Source organism: Ambystoma mexicanum, chromosome 2p (assembly GCF_040938575.1).
Source record: "Ambystoma mexicanum isolate Mex_15411 chromosome 2p, UKY_AmexF1_1, whole genome shotgun sequence".
In the NCBI taxonomy this organism is placed as follows: Eukaryota; Metazoa; Chordata; class Amphibia; order Caudata; family Ambystomatidae; genus Ambystoma; species Ambystoma mexicanum.
Window position 1 is genome coordinate 378,124,523 of NC_090923.1, and position 26,444 is coordinate 378,150,966.

The window sequence follows — 26,444 nt, forward strand, 5'->3', positions numbered from 1 at the left end:
CATCAGGGGAATAAAAGGCAATTTATGGACTAAACAGTCACCTGTGGGCTTTGGTCCTCCTTGCCAGAAAGCATAGTAGGGCAGGTGTCTGCTACCTGTCACTCTCCAGATACTATTCACTTTAACTCCCATTATCCCTCCCATTGACAATGCCGGCTGGGACATATGGGAGCGGTAGTCATAAACATTTGTTGAGCTGAAGGATTGTACTCGGTCAAAATTAATCCCAAATGGAAAAAAGTAGTCCAAAAAAGAAGAGTACACCAAGCAAGAGGTAATGCTAATTTATTGGACCCAATCAGCTGAGAGACATGGTTCATGGAACTGAACTGAATTAAATGAGCTCTCAGTGCCACCCAATGTGGCTGGATTATTTTATACACAAATAAAAAAATGACCATACAATATTTTAGGTAAATTTGTAGGGCAGGTCACAGGAGCTGATTGGTGTAACTACGTCAGACCCCTCTGGGAATGTGTGCCGTAGGTGACCCTGATTGGATAAACCACTTCTTGGAACAAACTCACATTGACACCCCACGTGACGTCACACACCTTCCCACACTGCACCACAATTACGTGATTGTGATTATCAGTCAAAAACACTTGTTTGCCATTGATTGGCACTGCCCAATATACACATGGATAACCTGCTGCATACTGATTGGACATTCCCACTGAGACCAACAAATGATGTGCCTCGCAGACATCAATGAGGACACTTTACAATATTGCACAATAGAGACATCAGAACCTCTTTCCAATGATTGGTTCCATACCACACGCCTTCTACCACTACCCCAGTGCTCTGGCCCCCGAGATTCCCTCTAACGCCTTGCTGCCAAAGATATTCTAAAAACGGTACCACAACGTGACTGGATTTAAATTAACTGTATTTTTTTTAAAGATGTTTTTAAGTGATTTTGATAATTTTAAAGATGTTTATTATGTGATCAATTGTCAAGATGTGTTAGGATATTTTTTAGATAAGATTATATTTAAGATGTTTATCGTGGATTAAATGTTGAGATATTTTAGGGTGATTTAGTGGTTGTTTTATGATGTATTTATTTTGAAGGTGTTGAGATTGGGATTTGGTTTGTGAAAGGTTTGTAAGGAAACTGAGACACAATAATAATAAATAAAATAAATAATAATAAACATTAACTCTATTTGATTTCCATTTCTTTGCCAATTCCTCTCAGGCACCCAGGTGCCTAGATTAGTGGCCTCATGGAGTGACTTTTATGGGACTGTTTTCTCCTGGGAAACATCAGTCTTGCAACATTTCTGCACACTGTTTCTGCTGACTATTCACAAATGACCATTGCTGTCACAAAAGCCTGCACCCCTTTATGGCTGTCTACAAAAATGATTCCCTAACTTGGGCCTACAAAAAATGGCGTCCCTACTGTTCACATATTGCTCAAAAGCCCCCTACCACATTACTCCCTAAAAACCATTGCACCCCGCCTATGTCTGCGCTGTGTCAGCTACCCCATCACTAAACAAATTACACACCCTCCTGTGTTGGACCGCTTGTGCTGGGCCAGCTCTGATGTCTTAACAAACTATGGGGGTCATTACGAGGTTGGAGGTAGCCATGGCGCTATTAGTGCCATGGCTACCCTCATACCACATACCGGGTCCGGGTTCCCTGAATGGGGAAATACCGGGCCATTCCAACCTTGGAGGACCCGGTATTTCCCCATTCAGGGAACCCATCCCCATTCCCATTCAAGCCCCCATAGGGCTCAATGGGAATGGGGACCATGCTAACAACGGGCCCGTTAATAACGGGCCCGTTGTTAGCATGCTGGTCCTTTAGCGGGTCCCGCTAAGGGCACCTGGTAAAACCAGGCGCCCTTAGCGGGACCCGCTAAAGGACCTTGTATTGCGGCGGTAAGGGGTTGACGGCTCCAGCACCTTTACCGGCGCTGTTAACCCCTTACCGGCCACCTCATAATGAGGCCCAATATCTATACTACCTGCGCCGTGGTTGATGACATCATCACTCCCGATGTCACCCAACACATTACTTTAACGCCACCATGTTGCTTGCACAACTGATACTTGTGACCCCCGTGGCAACATTGAACCTGGACCCTTACAACAGGTTGAACAGTACAAATCGCTGCCTCAGCCAAAAGTAGATTACAGTTCAATCACCTTTCCCCTGCACCTTAACCCCCAAAATGCCGGTACTATAATGAGAAATTGCACACACCTACTCATCTGTCTTCAATGTGCACTGTCTGGTCACAGTTGCAGAATAAGGACATTGCTTATCAGAATGAGTTTGACTTGCAGGCGCATGAGTGATTTCACTTCAAAAGTCAGCATGAGCCACACATGTCCATCACCAGGATTCACAATTGAAGCAGTACTGTATGAGTCATACGAATGTTTTAGTCCTCTCAACACCACCCCGGATACTCCCTGCAAATATTCACCTGCAGCTCATGGCCTGGCAAACAGTTGGCAGTCTCTGCCTCAGAGCCAGCAATCTGGTGCCCAATGAGAGTTAACAATAAGTGATGAGATGTTGATGACCTTGTATAACACTTCTGGGCCTTCATATTGGATGTTGGGTTGTTTTGTTGTTTTGTTCCTGTTTTAATGAGAGTTGTTCAAGTTGTTTCTGATAACTAAAGAAGAGGAAGAGGCATTGATTGCAGTAACCTTTATGTCCCGGGATCTAAGAATCCTGAACATTCTTCTTCCAGAGCACCAGGAACTAGAATTCCTTAACCACAGGATCACCGAAAGTAGGAAGATAATGATTGTTGAAAGACACTTTGCAGGAATTTAACATGTGATTCAATATCGGCCAGGCACCCGAAGTTAGAATAACAGTGGCACTCTGAGACATCATCCATGTCCTGGTGCTCTGCAGCGGTTATGTCTGCTAAATGCAAAATGAAACACACGGCTGTTAATGATTCAGATTAATTTAATTAAAAAATGTTGTGCTGTGAATAGAATTACCAGACAACATACATTGCAGTGTTATTGGTAAAACATAAAAAAAAAGTGCCATTGGTTGTCAAGGAGATCTGAGTCTGGGCACTCTGATACGGGGACAGACTACCTCTGATTATATAATAACATTGCACTAGTGGCAACAGATACCCTCAGCTACCAAACAGGGAGGCTAATTGCTGAACTCAACGTGCATAAGCTTGGAGCCCATATTGTCTATCTATGTTGTTGTACTCTTTGTGACACGGAAACCAAAATAAATAAAACATTTAATTAAATGAAAAGAAAATCACATTTTTTTAAGTGAGGCGCTGGAGTTGCTGAGATCAAATCCCAGCTCCAATATTATTTCCATTTTTGGAAGCCAGAAGTTATGAAGTACCAGTTCACTACCAATGCCATGCTCAGGAGGTTAGTAGACACTTCATCAGGCAAATACATTGCACAAGTGCATGACTTTTGCTTCTTGAGCCACATTGTGGAGAGAGTGGTGATTGTGGTTTCGCCTATGGATTATCATCGATTTGTTAAAAAGACATTCCAGAAGCCACTCTGCAAGAGAGAGGACCTTACATCATAGTTTTGGGTGCATCGTATGTGGCTGTTATTACAAATGTTGATTACAAGTATTGTACTTGAATGCAGTTCGCCACTGAAAATCCTGAGGTCTTCATTGTAGAATGTTTTAATTGGGTGATATCTAATTCAGGGGATTTTTCACCCACCCCAAACTGGGTACGTACAATTCTCCTTTATTCAATAAAGTAATTTTTATGATCCTAGGACCACAATTTAATAGAATTGTTTCCCCATAGCTTCCCTCCCCTTTTGGGACAAGAAACGCCCAGAGTTACAAAGAAGGTCTTTTTATTAACCAAGCAGAAATAATTGAATAAGATTACAGATAAACAAATGTTTTCTTGAATAAAAGGCAAATGGTAAAAAGAATCAACACACTTTAGTCACTTTAGTTTTCAATGCCAGAGATATGGAAATAGAGACACATTTCACCATATGTATCTATGCAATTAATTTGTCCTGATCACCAAGGCACCATAGATTGGATGCATGAGAGTCCAGGAGGAATCTTCCATTTGTGAAACCAGCAAATTAGTTACAATATCTCTGCCTATCCGCTACTTGCTACTTCGCCTTTATTCAAAATACCACCCACCTTTTCTCAATACACAAGTCAGAGTTTCACCTCAATTATAACATGCTAATGAACATTTCTGTATGTGAATGGCTTGTAAACAAAGAAAATGTTTGTTCAGCAGTCTGTTGGCAACATTCCTTTCAGTGATGTTTCTATTTAGTTACTGTGTAAAATGACTTTTCTCCCTTTCAATGGGCACCTCGAACATCTTTCTTTTTCTAGGTATGCACACTGTAAGTTGCCCCTTTTAAACCCTGTTAATATTTCTTCTGTGCTAGATGCCATCGCCAGAGAAAAGGGTCAGGTGGATGTCAGTATATACCCACCGTGTGAACTAATCTATAAATATATCTTTTTCCAGAAGCACGTACACTTCTGAAATGTTCAATAACTTCTCGGGAAGCACAATTAATATATCAAGTCTCACTCCTCTGTACTATCAAATTGTACGAACCAGGATTTATTCTAATTCCCTTTATATGATCACTCCCCACAAGATTACTTCCATTTCCAAGGCATAAAATAAACTGTGTTTAGCAGGTTTGCTAATTAAATGAACACTTGTGAAGCAAAGCTATCTATTTAAGTTACCCTGTTCATGGAAAGCACAGCTCACCCTGCATTCCTCTTTTTCCCTCGTGGCTTACTCCGGCCTCTTTTCTCTGTTCACTACAAGTTCAAAGGAGCTAATGCAGGCAGCGTGCAGCCGTAAGTCTCTCCTCCACTCTGAATTGGCAAAGGCCTGTGTCGGAGTGTTAGGAAAGATGCTTTTTTCTTCAAATAATTGCGAACCAGATGTAATTGGGATGATATTTTAATAAGCTAACTATACCCTTTCTGGGAAAGACAAGTATGTGTTAACTTTATTTTTTTTTTAAAGACATTCGTGCAATTGGATTCCTTAAAAAAAGATGTATTACATAATGCATAATTACAGTATTGCTACTGTAAAACACTGCATTGTCTCCATGTTGTACAATAACATTTAGGTTAGTGTTTAGGTTAGTGTATCAAAATCTCAGTGTCATTTATATATTATTTTTTCAGGGAAGATGAATCATATTGACGAGTGAACACTTTTGAGAATGTACATGATCACACAGGCAGATGCTTTTGCTGGCAAACCTAGTCCTGTGACCTGGTTGCATTAATCTCTAAAACTGGTGCTCAACCCACAAGCTGCTCCCATACTCCTTGCTATTCTATTTTATCAGCCTGTTTCTTTATACCAGCTACCCTGAAAGTGAGATGGCCACAAATTACACTATTACGACTAGTTTGTCCAGTTCTCTGCTTGCTACACCATCCCCTCCACTTAGTCTTATTTTCTTCCTCTACATAATGAATACACAATGCTAACTAGATGTGTATGCAAAGTAGTGATCAATAGTTCCATCCAGTCTGTACATCTATAGATATACCACACTACCATACACTGTAGTTAGCCTCCATAGCTCACTTTTCGCTATGATTATGATTGTAATATATATAAGCACCTGCAGGAGAGAGCTGGCCAAACTGTGTTCAGTGCCTTTTCATCATATCTATTTATTTGTGTCCATTCATGCAGCTAACCTATTACATTTTACAGACATTCATTCAAGATTCACAAAGTCTACTCACCACCTTGCACAGTTGAGTAGATTTTATGAAGGGGGAGTACCATTTGCAGGGGATGTTTGAAACTTTTATTTAACGTTTACTTTGTTTGCAGTAAAGGTCAAGTAAACATTTCACTGTGCATGGCTAGCAGCAGTGTGCCAAAACATAATGTGGGTTTGTGGTGACATGCCCCATTTTACACAAAGCACAATGACATTTTTTGTCATCCGTTGCCATGGGTCGAGTGTATTTCTCTTAGGTCAAGTAGGTAAACTAAGTTGCTCAAACTGCAGGTCTAGTGTAATTTTAAAGAATTTGCAAGGTCGGACTCACCTCACTAATGTCTTACTTCATCGATACATGAAAATGCTGTATTGTAGCTCATTTTATGTCTTGAATACTAATAACAGCTGGTGATATTAAAACAATATTCGTGCAACATTGCTAATCAAATGGTTTGGTTTTCTAATCAGGGAGACTGTAATTAGCAAACTCTGCTACTCAATTGTTGAAAACGAATGTATGCCTTGAGTTTTGATAATAATCACATCAGCATTTGTGTTGGCTGAATCACAGACAGGTTGGCACACTCTTCAGGACTGGTGAAATTCTCCCCCTCTTAGAACAGGTGGCATCACCGAGTAAGACGGGATCAACTTTTCTCCATAGACTTTCTGCTTTCCCTTCCACTGAAGAAGGCCTGGGACCTCAGCTCCTGGCAGGCCTCACTTTCAGTCTCTACCAATAATCACTCAATGGGTTGTTATCAATTCTTCTTTCTCTCTATCAGTCAGTGAGTAAGTGAGCGAGTAAGTGCCTCAGTAAGCATCCATGAACGATTTTCCCCAGTGTCTCCTCTGTTTGAACTTTCACAGAACAGAAAACCCCACCTTTTTGAGCGATGTATGCTTTCCGCAATCTAATTGGTCAATGTATATGATTGGACAATGTTCCAAAAGTGACATCACAGTAGGCATAACACATTATTTTTCCATCATAACATAACTTGCTCATCACTGTGAATGCAAGGAGATACGACACACTAGCTTGCACCCTTTATTTGTGACAAAATTAAAATGTGCCTAATTTGTATAATCAACTCACACTTGAATAGATCACCTCAAACTGAACACTTCACAAAAAGAATAAAGTTTCTACGAGGTTTGGTTCCAGAGATACAGACGATATAAACAATTCAGTGTACATTAAAGGGCATTTACTTTGATACACAAAAATGGCACTGTTTTTCTTCCTAGATAGAACACAAGGAACATGGTAACTTTCTATTAAATCAGTGCTGGAATTCTGCTCTTGTTGCCTCAGGCCTAGCCTAAATGGTCTTTATGGCCCAATGCCTGGCTGATGAAAGACCCTTTGTAATGTGCAGTTCGTGGGGGTTTTCTGGTGTGAATTATGTGACCTCTTTTGAAGTTCCAGACATTGGCCCTCATTGGAACACCGCAAAGGGACCTCGTAATCAGGCGTTAAGGGTTTAACACGCCGACACCTTTTATGGTGCCGTTAAACCCTTAACGCCAGTGTCGTAATGACCCCGATTGTATCCTGTCAAGTGTTAACTTCTTACCTTCAGGAAGACCTGTGAGTTTGTGTTGACGGATTAAATTTAAAAGCAATACAGATATATCTGAATTTAAAATATGTTTGTAAATGTTCAGCCCTAATAGACACACAAGGCAAGTATTAAAACTCAGCACTTAAAATATTGTGTTGTGGTTTGGTTTTCTTTGCCTGTCTGAAGAAGGATTCTTATCTGCAGGGAGCAGTTTCAAATAGTGTATTAGCATGGAAGGGGATTTATCTGTCCTCCCAACCTGCAGGCTTGGGTTGGGGATGTCTTTGTGAGTTGAAAGGATTTCTATATGTCAGAATTCAATGCTAGCTGCTTTTAAAGTTGGTTTCAATCACAATTGGGACCTTGAATGTGCATATTTTCATAAAACATCACTGTTCATATTGCATTGGCTTATCAAACCTCTATCAGCAGTCCATATTGTCAACATCTGAAAGTTTCATAATCCTGACTTTTAATTCCATAGAAGAAAATGAACACACACAGCAGAAAAAAACGCCTGTTCTTCTCATCATGTTAAGCAGTTCCTCATTAAAAAAAGTGTTATTTTCTGGTACTTAAATTATTCATCTCAGGCCGTGTCAGTGAGTTTTGGGTGTATGCAAAACGTTGCACATTTCGTGTGCACGTGTGTTTCCCATCTGCTGTGCGCAGGCTGCAGCTTTGCATATGGTTTTTACAGTGAGGACTTGCTCTATCTTTTCTAAAGAGTCAAACATCCTTACAGCATTGGAAGACCTGCTGGAGACAGGGGGAAATAAGCACTTTGTTCATGCCATTCTAAGATCAGCACTGATTTGACCATAAAATGTATTAGACACCTCCATCAGTGGGAAATGTTTTCTTACTTTCTGTGTTTCTAGATCAGCATTATATTGGATTCCCTGCCTACCATTACATAGTCACCCCTACTTATATAATCAAATTATCTCTACCTTAATCCCATAGTGTTTTACAAATGAGTAGTTTACTAGTTATGTGCAACCCTAGCCTATTGCTGCTTCTCCACCTCCTCCCCCACTCTTCTCCCCCAATGTTCCTTTCTTCTTCCTCCACTTACCACAGTGTCGTTTTTTCTACGAGGGGGCACAATAAGAAATGTTGTAGCACAAGGCACCGATGCTGAAAACACCAATAAGGGGTTGGTGGATACAGCATACAAGTTGTAAAACACAACAAAAGTTGGTGCAAATATTGCGCAAGCGCCATACCCTCCAGTGGTCCGGTCAATGGGGGCATTAGTCAGTTGTGCTATATACACTGTTTGATTTTCAAGTGCCACTGATAAGGACATACAAAAATAAGTATGCTGGCGTCGCTAGCTGTCGGGGGCAGTGGACTCGAATGGATTGACTTGGTTGCTTCTGCTTCGGAAGCAGCGTGCCCGTCAGCAGTTTGGGCACTTGAGTATTGATGGCGCAGATGGTTGGTTGATCGTCTCAGGGTATTGGAGCCAGGTGAAATACTGCCGGCGTATCCGCTGTTTATAGGTATTCGTATAAAAAGATTGTTATGGGGTAGAAAATGGTCCACATCATGCCCTTGGATCTCTTTGTGACTTCTGACACGGAAAACATGTCGCTTTTCCGGAAGTCTGCACCCAGAGCAATTGATATTGTAGATCGGAACATCGCTTCTAGCTGTGGGAGAAAACGTAGCAGAGAAAAGAGGTCACCGGGGCACAGGTGCACCCAGCAGCTTTGAAACAGCACGTGAAAATGCAGATATAAACATTGTATGCCACGAAGTTAAGCAATAAAGAGTTATATGAGTGCAGTGTTTCATTACAACTACTGAAGGGACTGTCTTTTACCACCCGCTTCATTGCACCAGAATTGATGAAGGCTGTAATGCATTTGAGAGTGGGATCATCACTGTGAATTCTACCGTTCTAACTCCATCTTTTTCATATATTTATCATTTTAGATTCATCTTTTCATTATAGTTATATCCATATAAAAATAATAAATATCTACACGTTTATCGTCCCATCTACTGCACAATGTATATAGAGATTATGTAAAGGTCTTGTGTCTGGACCTAAAAATACTTTGTGAAGCGCCACTACTTGATAGCAGCCAGGAGGTGGCAGCATAATCCCATATTCTAAAAACACTCGCCGTTAATCGTAGTTACGTAGTTATGCGGGACTGATGCCTGGAAGGACGTCGCTGATTGTCTAAAAAGATTCTTTAGCAATGAGAAATAATGGCGGGCTTTTTAATGCTGGCTACCGATATTAGAATGAAAATCAAGGGTTTTCTTAAATTAAATTCTTGTAAGAATAGTTAAGATGCTTTCTTGCTTAAAGTTTTAAAAGCGTGTTCGCTGTTATACAGGAGGCAATTTGAAATTCATAGCCTTGAGTTCGAGCGTAGGCCAGAGCTGTCCGTCAATGGTCTGGTGGCGGCAGCGGCATATTGGCCACCTCGCCCATTATATGAGAGGCTCATTACGTTCCCTCTGTCTTGTGACACGATGCGGGGTCAATTAACCATGTTTTCTAATTCCACTCCCACGGGTGAGAATGCATTCCATGCACAAAGGCATATTTTTGGGACATAGTGGACAGCACTTCAACGTCATATGCGCGTATTTATACTATTAAGAGGTCATTAAGTGCTACCATTGTTCGCCCTAATGTGTGCACGTTTGGACCGGTGAAGGCTCATTGATGCATTAAGAACATTCTGGAGAAGCCCGAATCTCCACTTGGCTCAACACGCCCTGAAATGCAGCATTTGGGGCCAGAGAACAGTGCGAGCTCATGGGTCTTGCAAATGAATACACGTTCCCAAGGTTAAGATGAAAAATCAAGCGATGCGACCACACATTTGCCCCGGGTCACTTGTCCAGGTATTTCTTTTTATCTGCATTTATTAAGCACTTTCGCCAAAGCGCTGAACAATTTTTTTTATAACATGTGGTACAATAATTATAAAAATCAGCAATGTTGACAAATGGTTCGAACAGTGAAAAAGGGGGCAAAGACATCAGTTACTGGAAGAAAGGAGGTTAGTTGTAAAATGCATTTGGAAAATGTGCAGGGAAGCGGTGGAGCGGATGGAGAAAGCAGAGTTCCAGTGCTTGGGGGTAAGGAGTGAAAAAGAGCGGAAGTGGGAGGAAGTATATGGAGGTTTGGGGCCAATGAAGTTTTGGGAGTGAAGAGGGTTTGGGGGAGTAGAGAGATATTAAAGATGCGAGAAAGAGTGGAGTGAAACCGTGAATGCATTTGAAGACGGCGGAAAGGAAATGGAAAATGATAGGTGCATTGATGGGGTGAACAGATTTAGATACCAGAGATGACGCAGTGCAAGAATGGTGAGAACTGAGAATAAGAGAAAAATAGATGAGCTATAGAGAGAGTGGAAAGGAGCAGGAAGAAAACTAGGCCGTCCAAGGAGAGGGGCGGAGCAGTAGTCAACACGAGAGATGAAAAGTGATATTAAAAGGAAAATCTGGACCGGCATGGAGGATGCTGAACAGAGGAGTTGCAAGGGGGGGGGGGAGGAGACAGCTATAGCACCTGGTCTTTTGATTGTAGCCCCTGATAGAATCTCAAGAGCTACAACTAAAAGGCTAGCTAGCCCCCAGTCCCGACAGTTCCGACATCAGCTCAGCCCAGGTCTTTTCCAGACCTAGCAACACCCCTGATGCTGAATAAATAGAACCGCCAAGATCGGAACATATTTCAGATATGGAGAGAGAACAAAAGAGAGGAATCAAAAGCAACACCTAGAGAACATACAGAAGTAGAGAAGTGAAGGGATGAATGATGGAAGGAGAGGGAGGAGAGTTAGGAGGTGGCAGAGTGGGGCAGGCAAGAAAATTATCTCAGCCTTAGTGGGGTTAAATGGAGAAAGGTAGAAGAAATCCCGAGCAGCACAGCAGAAAGACAGTAGGAGACAGACAGTAGAAAGGAGAAGAAGAAAAAGAGTGTGTTCAGCTGATTAATATGGACCCACTTATCTTCCCCTTCCACCAAATTACCTTTGGGGATGCAGATTTTGTTGGCAACAGGGGAGATCTTGTCTATAATTTCAAAGGGTCCCTTCCATGTTGGCAAAAATGTTCGCTGTTTGGCCTGGTTCCTTTGGAAATTGTATAGATAGACCCGGTCTCCCACATCATATTCCTTCCTGGTGGTTTTCAAATCATAGTGCGTTTTCATACTCTCAGCTGATCTTTCTAGATTCCGCTGAGCATAGGCAAAAGCATGTTGGAAGTGTTTCCTTAAATTCTCCACATACTCATGAGTTGTGGAGGCATTTATCAACGTTTGCTCTTGGGTTCTGTAGAGCAAATGCTGGGGAAGCACCATCTTGCGTCCAGTCCTCAACTCAAATGGTGACATTTTAGTTGCAGATGAAGGGGTAGATCTGATGGCCATTAGGACCAGAGGTAGTCGGATATCCCAACTTGGCCCAGAATCTGCCACAAACTTTTTTAATATGCTCACAATGGTTTGGTTGTATCTCTCCACTGCTTCAGAAGAAGCTGGCCGGTAAGCAATGTGTAGCTTCCGTTTAACCCCCAGTATCTCCCACATCTTTGTCATTACTTCACTGGTGAAGTGGCTACCTCTGTCTGACTTAATCCTTTGAGGTAGACCAAAAACGGGAAAAGATTTGGTTAATCATCAGGGCAGCTGCTGTTTCTGCCTTGCAGTTTGGGGCCGGGAGACATTCCACCCACTTGGCAAACAAGCATGTGACGGTCAACATGTACTTGTTTCCTCTAGACGAGCGAATTACAGGGCCTACGAGGTCGATTTGTAAATCTGACCATGGCAGTGTCATCCCACTCTTTTGGAGGGGCGCACGGTGTGTGAAGGATGTTGGCTGGAATTCTGCACACTCAAGACACCCCTTGAAGTATTGGTCAAGGTCCTGCCCCATGTGTGGCCAGCATGCAACCTCTCTTAAGATTTCCAGTGATGTGTGAAACCCCCTATGACCGGCGGTGGCCGCATCATGGGCGTGACTTAACATTAGGCTTCGGAATGAGGTAGGAACCACCCACTGATCATGGCCAGCTTTGGATTTCCTTACCAACAAACCGTCTTGGATTCGGAACATTTTTGGACATTTCATCAACACTCTTAGGTCCTCTTTCCCAATGTAATCGGTATCCGTCAGGGGAAAGTTCTCAGGGTCCTCAAGGTGTTGGTAAAACTTACCAATGATTGGATCCCCCTTCTGAGCTGTAATTAAATCAGCATCAGGGGTCTCCTTACTCCATTGGGCAGTTGAAAGATCATTGTGAGCATTTGTCTGGGACCTAGTGATAGCAGTGACCTGGATTTCCCCCAACAGGGACTCTGTTTCTATTAGATCCCCTTGGATGGCCCCGGTTTTGGCCAGCTGATCAGCTAAGTCATTTCCAGTTTTGTCTGGTCCCTCTACTTTGGAATGACCCTTGATCTTTTTCCAGTAGATGGTCATCCCGTTCGAGGTGACCAGTTTATCAATGTTTTGGATCCACTTCCCATGTTTCAAGGGTTTGTTATTAGCACATAACATGCCTCTGGTTTTCCAATTAACCAGGTGCTCTACAAACCCGTTCCGTGCATAATCCGAATCTGTGATTATGACTAGTTTTTGGAGTTGATGTTGGACAGCAGTGAGGATGGTTTGATGCACAGCCATCAATTCTGCCACCTGACTACTTCGGGGACCAATTTTGTATCCAGCGGAGGGTTCTGGGGACTCATTCACCCATGCGTTCCCTACGCCGGCCACCAGTTCTTTTTCCCCGTTGTTCTCAACATGGTAAGAGCATCCATCCACATAGACAGTGGGCATTCCCTCACACTTGTCTTCTTCAAAGACTTTGTGTGGGGAATTAAGGTATGCCTCCATGTTGTCCTTGATTTTTAGACTTTCGTCCTCGAGACAGTTTTCTCTGGCACAATCTTGCAAGTCAGCCAGACCTTGCGCGAGGGGACTCTTCTTGTTTGGCCATATCTGACTTCCACAGGAAAGCCTTGCATTGACAGAATCCAGGAAGTAATTCGGGAATTACTCACATTTCCGGGCCGGATTCTGTCACTTTGGAGATATTGCAGAGGCTGGTGTGGAGTCTCCACTCTGATGTGTTTCCCCTGGGTGAACGGGCGGTAATTCATCAATACCCACACCGTTGCCAGGAGTGCCTTCTCACAATCGTTGAATTTTTCCTCCACAGAGGATAAAGTTTTGCTCGCATAGGAGATTACTTTATTGACCTTGTCATGCTTTTGGTATAATACTGCTGTCAAGCACGTATTAGAGAACCCTGTCTCTAGGACGAACTCCTTGTTTCTGACAGGGTAAGCTAGGCAAGGCGCTTGTGAGAGGCTTGTCTTGAGTTGTCTTACTGCCTCGGATTGTTCTGGACCCCACTCCCACTTGACCCCCCCTTCAAGAGATGAATCAGGGGTCTGGTGATCTCTGCGTAGCCCTCAATGAACTTTCTGCTGTAATTAGTCCAAGGAGGCTCCTTAGTTCCCGCAGAGTGGTGGGGTCTTTCAGTTTCTGAAGTGCTTCCACTTTCTTTTCCAGAGGACAGAGACCCTGAGGAGTAATCTCATGCCCCAAGAAATTAACACGGGTTCTACACCACTGTGCTTTCTGAAAGGAAAGATTTGCTCCTGCGGCCCTCAACTGTGTCAGAACATAATGGATCTCCGCTATGTGTTCTTCCACCGATGAACTTTTGATGAGGACATCATCTACATAAGACAGGTTACCCCTCGCACCCAGGTCGGGCATGGCCTTATGTAGGAAAATGTTGAATTCATTGCCGGAGTTCAGGTATCTGAAGGGAGTCCGGGTCCATGTGTACTGCTGGCCCCCAAAGGTAAAAGCCAGTTTGTATTGGTCCTCCCTACTGACAGGCACGGTCCAGTATCCATTGGTCAGGTCTATTGCTGTGAATACCTGTGACCCCTGAATCTGGGCCAGCCCTTGGTCAATGTAGGGCAGAGGCCATCGGGAAGTATGGACCCGTTTGTTGAGCTCCCTAAGGTCGGCACAGAGTCTCCACTGGCCGTTTGGCTTCAATATTCCCAGCACCGGATTATTGAAAGTGCTGTGGACTGGACGGATTATTCCCCGGGACTCAAGGTTCTTAATTATTTCAGTAAGGGACTCCATGGATGCAAGAGGCAAGCGATATTGCTTCACAAACACTGGAGTCATGCCAGGGTCCATGCGAATTGTTGTTGTCGTGTGGATGTCGGTGCGACCACAGTCATATGAGTCTACCGCAAAGAGATATTGGAAATCCAAGAAAACGTGTTTCAACTTTTGCTTCTGTTCCAGAGTCACGCAGGCATCAGCTAGGTTGACTCTCTCTTCCACCATCTGTCTGAAGCATGGAAAGACTTCTGGTTTTGCTATCTCAGCGGCCTCCTCCAGCTGTGTGGAGAAGTCCCTGGTCAGAGTGCTGATTTGGTCCGGAGGCTTCAGGTGGGAAAGGCAGCCCTCATGGACCTGGTGAATCACCTCATTCCCTCTGAAGTCACAAGTCACATCTTCCTTGCCATAAGGGCAAGAAGTGTACGCCAGGAAGTTCCCCCCATGCCGGGTGAAAATCCTGTCTGGTGTTGTATTGTCCTCACTGTCACTGTCAAAACAGTCCTTGGGGATCGGTCCTAACAGTTCATTTCCTAAATCAATGGAGAAATGTCGGTCATCAACCGCCATTCCAATAATGGTGCCTGCGGTTAGAGTAATACTCTTAAGTCGCTGTTATCCACCTCTATTGGAATGGTGTCATGTTCTATGTTGACTAATGGTGTTGGGTTTACCCCTAACCCTTGCTGTTGGAGAGAAACATTTAGATGAATATAAGCATCAGGGTTTTTCAATTTTTGTCCTCTTTTAACTTTCACTTCCAGGGAGAATTGTCGGGTCCTTTCTGGGATGGTGATTTCCTCTTTAAGCTGAATTTCAACTGCATAAGGTAGCAATTGAGCTGACCTAAATGCTTTTTCTTGATCATCAAAGCCCATGGGATTATCCGCTAATCGGGACCAAGCTTTGAAGTTTATTAGGTCCAAACTAATGGCGAAGCGATTGAGAATGTCACTGCCTAAGTAAAAGGCGGCAGTGACGTCTCGCACGACCCAACAATTATGGACTATGCTCTTGTTGCCAATGGAGATTTTGAGCATACACCTGCTTGGCAGGAGATGTTTGGAATTGGGTGCTTCCAGGTCCATTTCCCATTTGTCTATCAGTTTGAATGTGGGAATGGCTGCATCTTTTGGGAGTTGGCGGAACATGGCTTCACTGATGAAGCTCTTACAGTTGTTCACACACACTCGAGCGAGAACAGAGTCCTTCCCATCATTTAACTGAACAGGGATGAACAACTGATCTCCAATTTGCTGAATATCAGCCAGGCTGTGAGCTGATTTCACATCTTTCTGGACTATAGGAGTGGGAGTTTCTGATTGTGGATTAGTAAAGAATTTCAGAGTGTTTCCTTCCAGTGTGGAATACCACCTTAAACTGGAAGGAAGGTTGATTCTCAGAAATAGAGAGGACCCCCCACCACCAGTCTTTTGTCCTACTGCTATTACTGTCACGTCTGGAATTTGGTTGTTCTGGAAGTGAAATTCTACTTGGTCAGATTTTTGTTCAACCATGTGGCAGGTGCCATTTAAACTAACATGGTTGACACTCTGTTTTAAATTTATTGGTCAGCTAGTCTGGGTCCAGAGGACCTTGTTTACACAATCTATTAGGGGTGACAACCTTCTCAGGAGGTCATTCTCTAGTAAACAAGGGGTGCCCTCTGGAGTTACTACTATGACCGGGTGTTTCACCTTGTGTCGCCCAATTTTGATGTCCAAGTCTGCAGTGCCCTCGACGGGAATTTCCTTCCCGTCAAAGTTCTGCAGTTGTCCAGGAAGAGAGGTGAGAGGAATTTATTAATTCTCCCCCCTTCCTGCATTTAGTTCATCAAAGGCCCTTTTGGATCCAGTGTCCACCAGTGCCAAAATTGTACCCTGCCCTGTACTTGTACTGGGGCATAGTATCTTCCCTCCTTCTCCTCAAGGGGGCACAGATAATGCACATTTTTGGACAACTGGTGGGCTAATTCTCTGGTTTTGGACATTGCTAGCGAAGAGATTTGGGCAGAATTCTGTGGAGAGCCTGGGGAATCTGAAAGAAAAAGTTGGCAACTGGAAATGGTTTCGGGTTCTGGGCCGCCCCCCCTTTTTGGAGGCAGTCATCAGGATGGGTTTGACCCATGGGATTTTGGTATTGTTGGTTCTGGGATAGAATGATGGGCGGCAACAGCTCAATCCCCACATCTACCCAGTCTGTTGATTCGGTTTTAGGTTCCCCTGGTTCCCATTCAGGGCCGCCCCTGCCTTTTGGGAGGCAGTCACCAGGATGGGTTTGACCCATGGGATTTTGGTATAGTTGGTTTTGGGATAGAATGATAGGCGGCGACAGCTCAGTCCCCACATTTACCCAGTCTGTTGATTCGGTTTTAGGTTCCCCTGGTTCCGGTTCTGGGCCGCCCCTGCCTTTTGGGAGGCAGTCACCAGGATGGGTTTGAACCAGGGGTTTTTTGTTTTGTTGGTTCTGGGATAGGATGATGGGCAGCGACAGCTCAATCCCCACATCTACCCAGTCTGGATTGGAATCTCTTGGGACCCATTTTTCCTTGGGAGGAGTTCCCCCATCTCTGAAGGAGAAGATCCTTTTCCCAGCGTCCTCTGAGGATCCCTCTCCCTCAAATTGGAAGACCTGTACCTCCTCCACAAAATGGGTCTGTTTGGGTCCTTTGTTTCTCCTACCTCCTCTTTGCTCTTTGGGTGGCAGACTTTCAGGGGTTGGAGATTTTGTTTCCGGTTCCTGGTTTTCCAGGGGCTGTTTACAAGTTGGGAAGGAAGCTTCCCCCAAGGCTTTACACCCCCCTTCCCCTTGTGCCTCCTCCCTGGGAACCGGTGGGTTATCGGGGTGCTGCCCCCGTCATTGTTCTGGAGCACCAGGCCCAGAGTTTGGGGCATTCTGCGGTGGCATGCTCATCTGAGGGTTCTGTTGAGCCCTCAGTATGTGACCCAGATCCCGTGCCTTATTTTGGACCTGGCGCTCAAGTTGTGAAACCCGCTCAGGCTGATACGGGGCTCTATTTTCTCCACTGGGCTGATCCCGGGAAGGGTAGCCATCCCTTCTCTGGTAATACCCCGGATTGGGAAGATTTGAGTACCCCTCCACCCTTGGCCTCCCCTCTCCTGGATTAGGTTGTCTGGGCTCAGGGAATTGGGGAAAGAAGGATGGATGATTTTGGGGCTGGAAATTGGGTGGATACCTGGGAAAAAAGTTCTGCCCAGGATTTGGTGAATTTCTGCCCTCCTGGGGGAAGTTAGGAGGGAAGTTCCCTGGGTCAGGTGCTTGGCTGGATCCCCCCCCTTGGGCTGGAGGAGTCCACACATAACCCAGGAGGGGTCGGTTTCCCTTGTAGCGGGGACTTACATAATCAGGGGAGCGGGGGACCCCGACTACCTCCTCGACTCCTTGTCTGTGACTGGCCCGAGGGCCTTCTGGCTGTGAATTATTTGGTGGAGGCAGGTTTTTAGGCCCCCCCATCTCCAAATCTAAAACGGGGGCAACCTTTACCTCCGCCACCTTGGCAGCAGCAGGGGTGCTGTTGGTTTTGGGGGTTTTCTGCGCATTACTTTTATTTTATATGGGCTTCTGCACCTCATAGATCGGGGTAGCCTGTTCAATGACCCAGTCTAGTGACCTCTTCTCATGAAAATCTCTCACTAGCTGGGTCATGATGTATTTGGGCAAGGCATGGAAAAAAGTATTGACAAATTCTCTGCTGTCCGTGCGCACCCTCCTGGTGGTCTGCGCAAAGGCACGCTTCAATTCTTGCACAAATTCTTGTTGGGCCTGATCCTCCCCACATTGCAAATTGTAGGCTGCCTTGCCAGCCTCTTGAGGATTTCTATGAACAGAAAAATGTTTCAAGATGGCCGCCCTATATGTGGACCATCTTGAATGGTTTTGGTCCTCCAGCCCTGCAAAGAAACTGGAGTATTCTGGGGAGAATGTCCATTTGACGTACTGGATGCAGCTACTGCTGTCCTTCAAATGGAAAGTCTCCATCATTTGCTCATAGAGCTCCAAGTGTTCCCAAACAGAATACTTGGCGTTCTTATGATAAGGCGTGATCACACTCCTTATTGCCTTTATTTGTTTCAATGGGTCCTTAAGCAAGGCCCTTTTTGCCTTATTGGCCTTTTTGGTTCGGGTCACCCTGGTTCATTCATCCTCTTACTCCAAAGCACTGCTCCCAGAGGTGCCCGTCTGATCTTCCAGGTTTTCCCGGATTCTGCGAGCCTGGGAATGGCTGGCAGAATGTGGGGACCTGGTCTCCTGTGTCCTGTAACGCTCAGAGGAGTCTTCAGATCCCCCCTTGCTGCCAGGATTTGATAGGTAGCCCCCCACTGACCTAACTGGGCAGAGGTTTTCAGGATGCCCTTAATGGGCCTACTCTCCTGGGGTTCCCCACTAAATTGCACTGTGCTTGGGTGCCCATACCCGGATGCCCGCCCCTCCATTCCTGGGTGCTACTGGCCTATGAGCCCCATACTTTTGGCTGGATAGTAATCTGCCATCCTTGTGGCCCTGTGCTCATGTGTGCCAGGGGACATGGGGGTGGCAGATACCAGGGACTGAGAGAGATGAAGGCCTCTGGACTAGGGCTTCTGAGGTTATGCTCAGGTGTTTCCCTTTCCCAGCAAACTTCATCTCTGTCTGCCCCTGCTCCCTGATGCAATGCAAGAGCCTGTGCTTTCAGTTCCTCAGTTAAGGCCTTACTAGACTCTATCAGTCTCTCCTGCATGGCTACCTGTTGCTGGAGCCTATCATTGTGCTGACAGAGAGCCTCATTCTCTCTCTGTGCCTCCTGATTGGTCCTGGAAAACTGGGCCAGTCTTTGTTGCAGGAGGGTTACCTCCTGTGTCCCCTCCCTACTGGCATGCTCCTTTCTTGCCAGAGCATCTTCCACCCTCCTGGTGTGCTCTAGCAAGTCGTGATGCTCTTTTTGGAGGTCACCCAGCCCCTGGAGGGCCTGGTGATTTTCTTCAATTTTTTCTTTTAGTTGGCAGACTTCCTGGCCAAAGGTGTCCCTTTCCTGACTAAGAGCCTGCATCTGTGCCGCCAGGTCGTCCCTCTGCCTTTGAAGGGCACCAGTTTTCTGGCACTCTTCCTGAAATTCTACTGGGTGTCCAGTTCTTTCAGAATAAGTTTATTGCTCTCCTCTTTTTCTCTATCCAATTGGCGTTGCAGGGTGGCTACCTGCTTTGTGCATGCCCTGTTGAAATCTATCTGTTGCTCCAGCTTTTTCTGGCTCTGCAGTAAGGAGTTCAAACTGTCTTGGTGCTCCTTCTGCAAAGCCAGAATTCTGGTATCCTGGTCAGCCTTTTCCTGTTGCAGGATATCCATATCCTCCTTCATTTTAATGATGTATTGTCTACTCTCATTTTCTGACTCCTGGCTTCTCTGCTCAGAAGAGACCAGGTCAGATTGGGCCTTTTCTAACGCCATCTGTTGCCCATTTGCCAGATCTTGGCCTTCAACACATTTGTCCTGCATGGCTCCCATATGTAAATATAAATATGCCGCTACCCTGGCAATCTTGTTGTGCTCATCCTTGGCCTTAGGGGCCATATATAGTTCACTCAGGGCCACATGTAAGGGACCCTGATCTCTCCACATATCTGATCCAGTTGTAGTGACCTGTTGTGTGATCGCCTGCAACCATATATTTTGGTCCTGTTCAGACCATTCACCTCTCACAAACAGTTTATGTAAGAGGTGCTCCCTAGCTATCTTCATATCTACCAAGTCATTCTGGAATTTGAGTTCCTTCCTGACTTACAGAAGTTTGTATTTTATTTTGCAAAACAGACCGTTTCCTTAGAGAGTTCCTTTGAGGGGTGCTTTCACAGTGTAAAGCAGCATGGTGATCTAACCGGATATGTGTATCCGGTCAGTTGGCACACTGTATTAAGCTGCACAAGTGGTAAATCTAACCCAGAATATCCCGGCTACAAGCCCCCACTTTGTAAGTGTCTCCAATCAAGCAATCCCACTAAGTCAGTGCCTTGTCTGGGATGCCCAAGGGAAGCCCTTATTTATGTATTTTTATGGCAAGTTATAATCTGGATGATGAACCCTTGTATAACACCCCTCTCTTAGAATCCCCCTGACCCCACTGAGCCAAGAAGTAGGTTTGTTTCGCAAATTAAAAGGTTTTATTTGAAAAATTAAACAATACATATATATATCACACTTCTATAGTAAATTAATATTTGATAGCACACTTGTGAGGATGATAGTGATCAACAATGGATAATGTTACAGTGGTACAGTTCTTGGTTGCTTATGAATAGGAACAGAAGAATAAGGTGGGAAAGAATGCTTTATATGGTTCAAGGAAACGCAATGATGAATGAAATGCCGTACAGAAAATAACTTGATATGGCTTCAACAAAAGACAAATGTAATCACTTTTCCTTGACAATTCACTCCCCCCCTATGCAATGTAAGAAATGGAAGGAGAGCACACAGTCTTCAAGAATCCCAACCAAATGCAATATGAAATGCAGTTCCGCCCTAGCAAGCTTAGAGAAAAACAGGTGTGATTTTAAAACACAGGCCCAAAATGCTTTGAATGTGGTGGCAATGAAGTGAAATTATGCTAAAATTGATTTTAATTCCCTGTAGGAGGTTCAGGGTGAGTGATATCTAGTTTATATTAGTGCAGGCTCACTTTAGCAATGCTCTATGAGTAACTAGCAGGTTAAAACGAATTTTAGCAAAGGAAAGCAAGGAGCTGCTGATTTTTACACGTGGCTGAAATTCTGCAAAATGTCAAATCGCGGCAAATTTAATCGCGCGCGTCGAGCGTAATTACGGAGGCACTATAAGGAGTAGCAAGTCGTTTCTAGGTTTGTTGGAAAGCTTAGAATCTTAGCTTTAAGATAAATTTCGCTCCTAGCACAAACGGTTCTGGAGATACAGCCAATTTAGTCAAGGTAGTTTTTCGGATTTGAAATTTTAAAGCTCAGAATGACAGATGACAGTTTTCAGTTTTAAAAAGGACAGAATGACACACACGATTCCTATGAGGTAGTTCTAAATAGGTTAAAATAGTTTTAATTAGGTCATTGTAAACTAAGAGATTAGTCTGGCACAGTCCTAGAGTACTCACACTATCTTTTGGACAGGAATGGCTTTGTCACCGATCGGGTCAGGATTGGCTGGACTTCTGCTACAGCGGTCTGGTCTCTGGCTCTGCTCTCAGCACTACACAGTTCTGGTCTCTCTGGATCTCTGGTCTATCTGGATCTCTGGTCTCTCTGGATCTCTGGTCTCTGGAGGTTGATGGATTTGAAGTCTGGAGTCTCCCGGCAAAGCGTCCCGCAAGAAAGTGGAAAGTGAATGTCCCTACCTGTCTGCTTTTATGTGTTTAGAAAGTGGGTGTGTGCGTGGCACAACTGAGCCTGCCCCTCTCTACCTGTCATTGGGCCAATTCTCCCCTCTCCCATGATTGGGGGAAGGAAATGGATTGTCATCATGATGAGGTCTGTCTATGGGTCAGAGGATCCTCCCCTTGTCAAATTGAACACAAATTTATTTCTGACTCAAATACATATTTCCCAGATACACAAGTGGTTGACATTACATGTACATATTACAGATGAATTAAGACAGGTCTCTGTTCAAGCCCCATGTTCCTGCGAGCTGGGATTCAGAAATGACAACATTTTGCGCTTTTTGGTCGGTTTACCAATATCGGACATTTACCAAAAATTACACAAATGTGCGCAAGGAGTATGGACATTAATTGATGAAGTGTCAGATTTTTAACATGCAGACATTTGGAGTAAGACCCTATTTTCCGCTAGCAACCCCCCAGAATACACCACAGGGTCCTAACACCTCTTAAAATGTGCACGGAAAAATCCCAAGAATAATGATATTATTTATATAATTTTGACCAGTCCGCACTATGAGTTATCTATCTTTTTAAAATTATGCCCTGGTCAAAAAGGGGTGTGGCTTCCCACATCACATGGTGGAATAACTGGTTTATCCACTTCCCCCAAGCTCAGCTTGCTAGCAGAGGCACTGCCCCTCCCAGTTTCTCCCAAGAGGAAGCCATTTACGACCCCTCCAATATAACATTTGCCTGAGTCCAGGACAGGGTTTTGTTCAACTTCCTGCAGTCCCCAGGTGCTCCTCCCCTAACCCAATCAGAGATGTGTCATCTCCTTTTGGCAGGGGCAGCAGGATGTAGCTAGTCCTGGGAAGAGTGGCTGAGCAGGTTTCTCCTGTCGGGGGTAGTTGTCAGGCAGAATTCAGCTAAATGTCACTTTAGTTCCCAGTTTAAATCAAACTTACAATTTTTACACATGCAGCTAGAATGCTGATTCTAAGTTCAAAACCATGACATTTAACAGTTGCAACTATGTGACACTCAAAAGTAGGTCACTCATTTAATTTAAACATTTCAATTTTAGTGGTTTTAAATCCAATTTCAATTAAGCTGCTGACATCCACAGCTCAGCCAGTTTTGTTATAAACATTGTTTTGGGCTCCTCTTCCCAGATTTTGTATGCACACAACACTTCATTCTGCCAGATGTCTGCTGGTGTTCAGTAAGATTTTTGAATATCCTGCAATGTTCGAAATAGGCACTTTGAGCTTGCATTCAGGAAAACAAAGGTGATTTTAAGGCACTTTTGGTCTAACAACACTGTTATTTTTCCTTTGACACCACCTTTCACCCCTGGCGCTTCCGGTCCATCATGCTGGCACTGGTGGGTGGCAGGTTAGACAACCATTTTGGTGTGCGCACAACCGCGCGGTTTTCCTGGTTCTGGGATGGAATGATGGGCGGCGACAGCTCATCCCCACAACCACCCAGTCTATTGATTTAGTTTTGTTCTGGGATAGAATGACGGGCGGCGACAGCTCATCCCCACATCTACCCCGTCTAATAATTCAACATGGGTCAAACCCCTTGACAACACACTTTGGCTAGCATCACACACATGCATTGCCCACCAACACAAACACTGTACACACATACACTGTCCCTACAAACGAACACTGCCCCACACATTGCCCCTACACGCCTGCACAGACTGCCCTATGCACACAATGCCCCCTACATCACATGCACACTTGCCCCACAAGCACACAGCCCACATGCATCACCTGTCACACATATACTACCCCTCAGACATGCACACACATTAAAACACTCCCCGAACACCCACAAGCACTGTCCCCACAAATGCACTCCCCTCGAACACATGGACCCGACGTGCAATGCTCACTCCCACGTACTACAGACACCTCTGTCCCCACACCCTCTCCGCACAAACTCACTGCAAAACCACACTAAAACTGTCATCACACACTAACCTCCCACACACCAACTAAAACACACTGCCCACTTACTAACACACACTTCCTCCTGCTCATGTGAACTGCTTCTTCACTCCAAATCTGCTCACCCCACAAAGTCAGTCCCCCACACTTGCACACACTCCCCATAATCACCCCCACACACAAACAATGCACCCCCATAAGCTATCCCATTACCCCAATGATGCATCCCCTCACAATGATACTGCCCCTCCATACACACACTGCACCACTCACACAGAAATACTGCCACCACATTCTGCCCCACATCTACGACCCTCACACACACACACAGAGTCCCATTCACACTGTCCTCCCACACATTATTCCACACACACTGCCCCCACACTGCCCCCCACACACACATTGCCTGTACATACACTGATGCCACACACACACTGCCTACATACATCACACCTCTACATATACCCTCCCACACGCAGTAACACTGACCACCCCCACATTGCCTACACACACTGCTCATACACACATATAATGACTAGTAATGGTTGTAACTGGAAATCTTGCGTTGGTTGTTCAAAATAATGGTAACCGGATTTTCTCTAGGTGCAACAAGAGGAATTTAAATGGAAATGTGTGTGAATCAGCTGGCACATGTTTCAACCCTCACAGGTCTTTCTCAAGCCAATAAAGTTCCAGTGTTCCCAGTGCATGGAAAGGTTAATACTATTGCTTGCACTTGATCTTGGTAACCAATTTGGATTATCTAAAATTCTGATACAAGAGAATCATAAACATTTCAACTCCATTTTTTGACACCTGATGCCAAGGCCATTTCAGTTTGTGACTTTAACAATCAATTTTTTTGTTACAATTTAAGGTGTGGTAAACCTTGCTGTTTGATTCAAATATGTTTGTAATCGCATAAAAGCATTAAATACTTCATTTGTCACTTAAATTTGAATCCATCTATTTTTTACTAACACTTTGCTACATCGAGAAGCGCAACAATAGGGTTTTTCTTCCTTTAGTTTGGTCCAAGCCCAGGTCAGCCTCTGTGGCATCCCTTGGTTGCTGCATATCTACTCTTGCCATTTTTTTGCATTCTTCGGATCCTCCCCATTTCGGGGCGCCAACACTGTTTCTAAGGCTGATCCCTTTTCTCATCATTGATAAAGTGTAACTGCCAAAGAGCAGAAAAGGGCAGACACGCTCCAAACGAGGTTACCATGTTATGCCCCCACTCTTGTAATTTCCATGGCCAGCCAAATACCTGACTTTTTATATGACGTACTGTGTGAGCCGTGATGCCTGTGGTGTTTGCCGCTGCACATTGGTTTACTGTGTGGCCGCTTCTGCAACGGGAACTTGTAATGACCTCATTTGCTGTATTAGTTCAAGAGTTTTGAAGAGACGTCTGAAGTCACAGCGTCGTCCAGAGGTTAAGGAAATGTCCAACCTAATAAACGTATGTAAAGAATGCAGGATGTGACACAACCTTAGCAAAGTCATTTGACAGTAAATTTCCCTGTAAGTTCCTAGCCCTGAGCAGGGAGAATCCTTTGCTTTCTAACAGCCTTCTTGGACACAACGTAGACTTTAAAATGTTAAGTGCAAGCTGGGTCTTGATGCAGCACGATGGGCTCCCAAAGGCTCTGTTAGTTCCCAAGCATAGCCCTGCAGCAGGGAAGGCTTCCGTCAAGAACTTGACGTGGAATGCGTCGTGTCACGCAGATGGTAACGCATGGGAGTGAGAGCTGCCATTTACAGCACCCATGACAACGGCGGCTGAGATCAGTGGGCTTTCAAGATTGCTCTAATATGACTGGCACCTAGCAGTTTAGCTCACATTGTTTGTGACAGGGTGTCACTCTGAGACTTTTCTGAGAGGAGTGATTGAATATTCAAAGCAAGTATCTTTGTAAAGCCATATGAATCTGTATTGAGAAAAATAAATCATGCAGCCAGTGTTTGCACTTTCTTTTACCAAATGTGCAAGCAATTTCGAAATGCACGCAGCACTTAATTAACAATTCGTGCGCATGGGGTAATAATCTGCTGTCCTGTTTGTTTGTGTTTTCAGGTTAGCCAATATACGTTTGCCATGTGCAGTTACCGTGAGAAGAAAGCTGAGCCCCAGGAGTTGCTGCAGCTTGATGGCTACACGGTGGACTACACCGATCCGCAACCAGGTAAGTGAGCGCCTTGAAGGTACTTCTAATGCGACCATTTACTTTAGTTAAAGCCAAATGCTTCTTTAATGCCAGCGGATATTAACTCTCTGCATTGCTGTGTCAGCGCTTTTGTCATGTCTACTTACACTCGCATTTTCAGAGTTCTAAATTAATTTAGTGCCAATCGAATTAATATTATTAACACTTAGCGGCCTTTATGCCAATAATGCGTATTATCATTTATTATAAGTAAAAACACCCTGCATGCAAGCACTCATTAGACATGAAAAGCCATATTGAATGACTCTTGTGAACCCATTGTAATTATGAATGCCTTTAGTAAATCCTGTGCATGCTTTTCTCATGATAATCAGTAACAGGGTGTAGCATTTATGTTATGGTGTTTGTATTTGTGAAACACCCATCGTATCATTAATATACTTAGTATAATTATTATAATAGTTATTATGAATATTATTATTATTATTATTGCTGTGCAGAGTGCAGCATTCGCCACCAAAGGG

The 26,444-nt window shown here is 44.4% G+C and overlaps 1 protein-coding gene across 24 annotated transcripts in view; it reads left to right on the forward strand.

The window, feature by feature from the left end:
* Nucleotides 1–26,444, forward strand: part of CADPS (calcium dependent secretion activator) — a 2,044,505-nt gene that overhangs the window by 1,038,992 nt on the left and 979,069 nt on the right. For all 24 annotated transcript variants that reach the window (XM_069643727.1, XM_069643719.1, XM_069643721.1 and 21 more), the window contains exon 10: nt 25,830–25,938. In XM_069643727.1, coding sequence (XP_069499828.1) covers nt 25,830–25,938 — 109 coding nt within the window. The remainder of the gene's footprint in view (nt 1–25,829; nt 25,939–26,444) is intronic.